The sequence below is a fragment of the Salvelinus alpinus genome, chromosome 2, assembly GCF_045679555.1.
Source record: "Salvelinus alpinus chromosome 2, SLU_Salpinus.1, whole genome shotgun sequence".
Classification (NCBI taxonomy): domain Eukaryota; kingdom Metazoa; phylum Chordata; class Actinopteri; order Salmoniformes; family Salmonidae; genus Salvelinus; species Salvelinus alpinus.
The window spans coordinates 124,218,135-124,224,431 of record NC_092087.1 but is presented as its reverse complement, the minus strand read 5'-3'; the positions used below and the strand labels follow the sequence as shown (position 1 = coordinate 124,224,431).

Sequence of the window (6,297 nt, the reverse complement as noted above, 5' to 3'; positions counted from 1 at the left end):
TCCTCCCCTCTCCTCTCCTCCTCTCCCACTCTCCTCTCCTCTCCTCGCCTCCTCACCTCACTCCCCCGCCCTGAAGGATTGTATCATCAGTCCTGATATATTGCCTAGATCCATATTGCCTTCAGAAAATAAAGGCTCATCCAAAACCATCGCTTTTGGTGGAGGAAAAAGCACTTTCTGTACTAACTAGTAATTACTTCTTAATCCACTGCATAGCATCATTTTACCAATTTCAGAATCATTGAAATCATTTCCAATATTCACATTGGAAATGTTCAAAGTATCTATCTTCTAAAAAATCACACATAGTTTATTACTGTAATACTATACTTAAATACGCAATGCGATTTAATCCCCCATTGACTGCACACTCTCTCTTGCTCATTTACCGTAAGGCCTATTCTGGTATCTCACCCCAAGACTAATTTAGACCCAAAGATGATAAGAGCGCAACCCGTTATAATTCCAACCGGCTCCTCCTCCTTCAAACCATGCCTTGTAATTATTGGGAGCATCCCACTCGCAAAAGCCCTGCACTGGACTGCAACATAGTCAGAGAGTGAAAGGGAGAGGGCGAAAGTGCCAGTGGGGACATAATTGATTACGTCCTAATCAATATTAACTTGTTAGTCAGTTGATGCTGCAACTTCTTTGGACCTCGCCATTTTCAGGGAGGCACAGTTCTCCTTCGGATTGTCTGTACGTATTTTTGTGGAATAATACTTTCAAGAAGATATCCCGGTTTGGAATTAGGAGGGCTTTTTTTATGTTTCTTTTTGCAAGAAAGTTTGCAGCCATGGCGTGCATTTGGTGACTGTAATGTGACTGTTTCTTCGATAGGGTTCGATATTATTTGATATCTGTTTTTGTTGTTTTCGTTGTTAGCAATTCAAAACAATTTAAAGTTCGCTTGCGTAGCGACTAACGCACTAATAATGACATCCAAAGAAGTCGCCAAATGTGATGCGGTCGAGAATAGGAGGCGAAGTCCGTTGGACCATCTTCCTCCACCTGCAAACTCGAATAAGCCACTGACACCGTTCAGTATCCAAGACATTCTCAACAAACCCTCCGTGAAACGAAGTTACACCATTTGTGGGACAGCACACCTGATTTCATCCGCTGAGAAGCACCGTTCCTCCAGCATCTCTGCTCTGTCCAACCGGGCACTGCTCGCACAAACCTCACCACTCTGCGCGCTGGAAGAACTAGCTAGTAAAACCTTCAAGGGGCTCGAAGTTAGCGTGCTACAAGCAGCTGAAGGTAAATATGATGGTATTTATGGCCTATTATAATCATTATATCGATATTACTTTCATAACAGTGCAATGCACAATTTAAAGGGAATTTATTATTTTTCATTTGATCTGTGAAAATATAAATAAGTAATATTGTATCTAAAAATAGACATTGAACATTAGGCTTTAAACAAGATTGTTTGCCAGAAAATGTTACATTGCATCTCTTCTGTGCGTAATTTGGAAGGATGAAAAAGAGTCTATTCATGAATATACCAGCTGGAATTGTGCAATTGTTCTCTTTATGATGAATGCATAACATTACGTCTACGTTTATATTTGGTATATAGGCTAATATAACAAATTTTATATCATTGATTTGGGGACAAATGTCTCAAAATATGTTTAAAATGTTTAAATGCAGAGTTCAACGCCCTGCAGAGCCAATGCCATAGCAGCATGAGAATGACATCAACATATCACTGACTTAACATTTTATCTTTGTTTGTGCAGGGAGAGACGGAATGACACTCTTTGGGCAAAGAAACACCCCGAAGAAGCGAAGGAAGTCCAGGACTGCCTTCACCAACCACCAAATCTACGAATTAGAGAAAAGATTCCTGTATCAGAAATATTTGTCTCCCGCTGACCGAGACCAAATCGCCCAACAATTGGGTCTAACGAACGCCCAAGTCATCACGTGGTTCCAGAACAGGAGAGCCAAACTAAAGCGAGATCTGGAAGAGATGAAGGCCGACGTGGAGTCGGCCAAAACTATAGGTGACGGTGTTGTACCTCTTGAGAAACTCGCCAAGCTCGCTGACCTCGAGAAATGCGCCAATGGAACGCTCGGACATCACCCGCGAGCCGATTCTCCCGCGCAGAGTGGCGGACAAGAGTACGAGCTCGCTCGCAAGCTGCGGATGTCCCCCCTGTCGCCATTTTCAGACCACACAACAAGTAAAGAATGCTCAGAGGACGACGAAGACCTAGAAATTGATGTGGATGACTGATTGCGCAGTGGGATAATGAAATACAAAAATTACGACAACAAGCAGTAACAATCCTTACTACGATTGTAACTTTTCCCTGCTGATATTCGTACATCATCTCAGAACATTTACTAGTCTGTTGTGACTTTTGTATCGGCACACAGATATTCACAGTAAGCATGAACAGTACAACAAATAGCCTATGCAGTGCTATATCCATTTGTATTCATCAGCAGTCGGACAGTTTCCTCTTGTCTTCAAATGTCAATGAAAGCAATATAGGTTTCATAATCAGAACTAAAGATAATGCTATTATTTTGAAACATTTAATTGTCTATCAGACACACACACCTCTTTGAGGTATTTCTCTCTCTCACACACACACACACACCTATTTTAGTTATCTCTCTCTCTCTTTCACATACACACACACACACACACACACACACACACACACACACACACACACACACACACACACACACACACACACACATACACACATTGATCCTTGTTCATATTTATGTAACACCGTGTCATATGCTTTAAGTATGTCAGTTTTATGAAATATTTTCGATAGGTTTTGCATGTTGAAATGCATGTTTTGTTTTGTTGATCATATCTATTTATTTTTCCTTTTAAATTATATCGCTTGTTTATTTTTTGAGACATACCTTATCATACATATAGGTCTACTCGAGTTCAGACCGTTTGTACACAGCGTTTACATAATTAGCTAGTCATATTTACACCAACCATAATCCGTATGCTGCATTGCATGATACGAAAGGCAAATTCAAAGGATCAAAAACCAAGTTATGCGTTTTATAGAGAAATGGTCAAACAAAGGTTATAAAAATACAAAATACTGCGGTGATATTTCGACATGGAGCTACAGTTACTGGACCGTAGGAATATATTCATTTGTTTGGATACAATAGAGTACTCTATGGTTGAATAGATTTGTTATGTTTTGTACACCTGTAAGTGCCTTTCTAAAATCAGGACAGTATTTGAAAACCAATGCACATTCTGTAATGTATATACTATGGAAATAAAATGGCTTTTCTCAACACGCTGTTTGTGTCATTATTATACTGATAGATTATACTTTCGATATTTAGTCCTAGTAAAAATGGTGACTATATGTAGAATCAAGGGGGGGGGGGACTGAAATCCTTTATGAAGCTAATTCAATGCAGGCCTACATTATGGACGTTTAGAGTAGCCTATTTAGCAACCATGATCCATTATAATACTTCAATATTTTTTGTTCCATTGTATCCCATTTGTGAGGATACTCGAAACATTTTGTGGCTCAGCCATCTCACTCTCTTTCAAACTGCTAAATGCGTGTCTTGGCTTCTTGACCCGGCAACGTGTTTCCCCATTCGGGACGAAATTTATGTGAGAATCGCAAATCTGGTGCTGGGGGAGAAAAGAGGGTCTGGGATGCCACAAAAACACAAAGTTTTGGGCCAGTTTTCCTGAGCCTTTATGGGTGTTTTTTTGTTCTGCGGGGCTGCGGGACGAGGCCATAATTTTGAGCGTAAAGCATGAAAACTGGGGACAAATGAGATGCCTTCCCCGATGTGACAAGTCACAATAGAGCCCGCCCGGTCTCCCGCAGGCAGCAATGCTGAGACAAGTGTGTCCCACCGTACAAAAAAGACTCAAACGTTTGGAGGCCATATGGTTTTTGAATTTTCCTCACAATTTCAGACAATTTGATGGATTGACTTAACCCTCCTTTTAAACTGTTTAACTCCCCGCGAACAAAGGCCGTAATGCATACACAGGCCCTTCTCTTCACGAGGGCATCTGCGACCATTAATGTCTAGCCTCTTTTCTTTGCCTTTTTAGCCTGGCATTTGGAACAAGTCAATGAATTACAATGAAAATGGCTCTTTTTTTTGTCCAGCCACTTGTCTTTCTTCCCTTTTTAGGCCCTGAAATAATATGTTTGACTTTTGTCCAGGAACGTTTTTCTAAACAACAAAATGCGGCACATTTTGTGTGAGAGTGTTTTTCATGTTAAGTAGCCCTAGTCATAAAGAGTTTAGAGTGTGACAGTTATGCCAAAGTCTAGTTAAAAGGAGTCTTTCGTTGCTTTTCTTCTCATGTCTTTTTCTTCTTCTCTCTTTATTTCCTTTGTCTTTGCGGAGTTTAATGAAGCTGAAAACATGGTGATGTGAGAAGAAGTCATAAAGAAAAGCTTTCTTTTTGATCTAGAAGAGCCTTGTTTAACCCTCCGTCTTTTTAAGAAGGGGATTGATGCTGCTAAAGAGGGCTTTTCTTTTCAATACTTTTTTGGAAGCTGGTCGCATGAGTTTTATCATCCAACTCTATTATAGCCTATAACGTGTGATCTATACAATTTGCAGACCTATAGCTTCTCATCTTTACTAAAATAAATGGGTAGTAGGCGTAAAAGGCTAATGCTAATAATAATAATAATGATTTCTATATATGTTATTTTTCAATTAGCCTTTTTATAATTATATTTGCCTTATTAACAGTGAACACCTATCCCGTGTCTGGACTTTGATCTGCATTTCAAATTAAGCTTCCCTAAAAAATGTAAATAAAAATATTAATAAAGCGTTACAATATTCAATAACATTGTTATTACAAAGGGAACACATAAGCTACTTATATAAAGTCAATTATTGACTGAAATAATGTGGGAGAAACTATCAACACAACCAACAAAATTGTTGAATTTATTTGGATGAGGGTCGATTCTTTTAGCTTACACTGACGGTTTGACAAGATTTGAATAATAGGCAGCAGACTATTCTCAATGCCTTAATTAATTAGCTGGACGACCACATACAATTTAATTCCGATGACAATGTTAGGCTACTGTAGGATTCTCCAATAATATTTGGATATGGGTAGGCTATATGACCACACGAACACACACATAGGCTAAGGCTAACCACACAAACAACGGCGCGAGCATTGACGGGCTACTTGACTTGACTGCGCGCGTGGTCGACAAATAAACCCCCTGCGGTTTTGATGAAGAAAAAAAAAACGTGCTCGAATTCTCCCCACCTCCTTATATCACTCACGCCTATTCTGAATAAAGCATATTTATGGTCGGGGAGAGAGGAGAGTGTTAAGGCAGGCTAAGTTTATGGATTTCACTTGCTTATTTTATGAGCGGTTGTCAAGGCGATAACTAATACGACAGTCAGTGGGACCAGTTCTTGGTAATTAATCCGTTGGTCTTAAGTGTATTTCAGTTCAAGATGGAAAAAAATCACTAATTCAATCGTCCGGAAAATTGAAGTTTGATGCATGAGTCCCTGCTAAAACAATGGGGCTGGCCACCAAACTCTCTCTCTTTTCATCAATTTTTTCCTCCCCTTCTGTGGTCCATTCATTTATCTGTCTGTTTCTTTTTTTCCTCATTGTGCAAACATTTATTACTAGAAAAGCAGGAATAACTTATCTCTGTAGCCTAATAAGGAGAAATATATCTTAGCAAAGTTTTCAATCTAAACTTAAATCAACCCAATGTTCGAATGTTTTATAGGCCAATTTATATCAAACTAGCAAATTGTCATAGCCACAGGTACAAGCAATCTTTTTAGCCTTTTATATTTCATCTGAAGATATAATGCACATTATCTACACATGTTGTATGTGTGTATTCTATGAATAATCTCCATAAATCACGAGAATAACCTACATAAATTGTTAGCTGCACCAAAAGTCAAAATCGGATAAAATACTCAGGTATGGAGTTGTCAGTGAAAGTCTCTAAACAGGGATGAAGAGCAAAGTTTTAATCATACCGTTCCTTGAGAACCAGTTGATACTTCAAACTTCAATTTTACGGGCGATTGAACTAAGCATGTTCCTGACAGAATTGATGTATGTATTAATTTCCTTTAACTGTTGATTAATTAGCCCGCGCTGAAGGCTCAAATGGAACTGTTTTCTTCACATTTGCATATTAATCAAATTGTAGTTGATCATTCGCACGAGGCATGTGATTTAGGAGGGGCGCATATAGGCTTGGTAAAAAATATATACCCCAACCTTGGAAATATTTT

At 39.0% G+C, this 6,297-nt stretch overlaps 1 protein-coding gene across 2 annotated transcripts; it reads left to right on the top strand.

Moving 5' to 3' along the window:
- Positions 1–502: 502 nt before the first annotated feature.
- LOC139568553 (transcription factor LBX1-like) lies at positions 503–3,308 on the top strand. Of its 2 annotated transcripts, none has more exons than XM_071390467.1 (2): positions 503–1,275; positions 1,752–3,308. In XM_071390467.1, exons 1-2 carry the CDS (start codon positions 936–938, stop codon positions 2,249–2,251), a joined length of 840 nt encoding a protein of 279 aa, XP_071246568.1. In that variant the 5' UTR covers positions 503–935; the 3' UTR covers positions 2,252–3,308. The 2 variants fall into 2 exon arrangements, with proteins under 2 accessions (XP_071246568.1, XP_071246570.1); XM_071390469.1 differs by having other exon boundaries at positions 505–1,263.
- Positions 3,309–6,297: the final 2,989 nt, after the last annotated feature.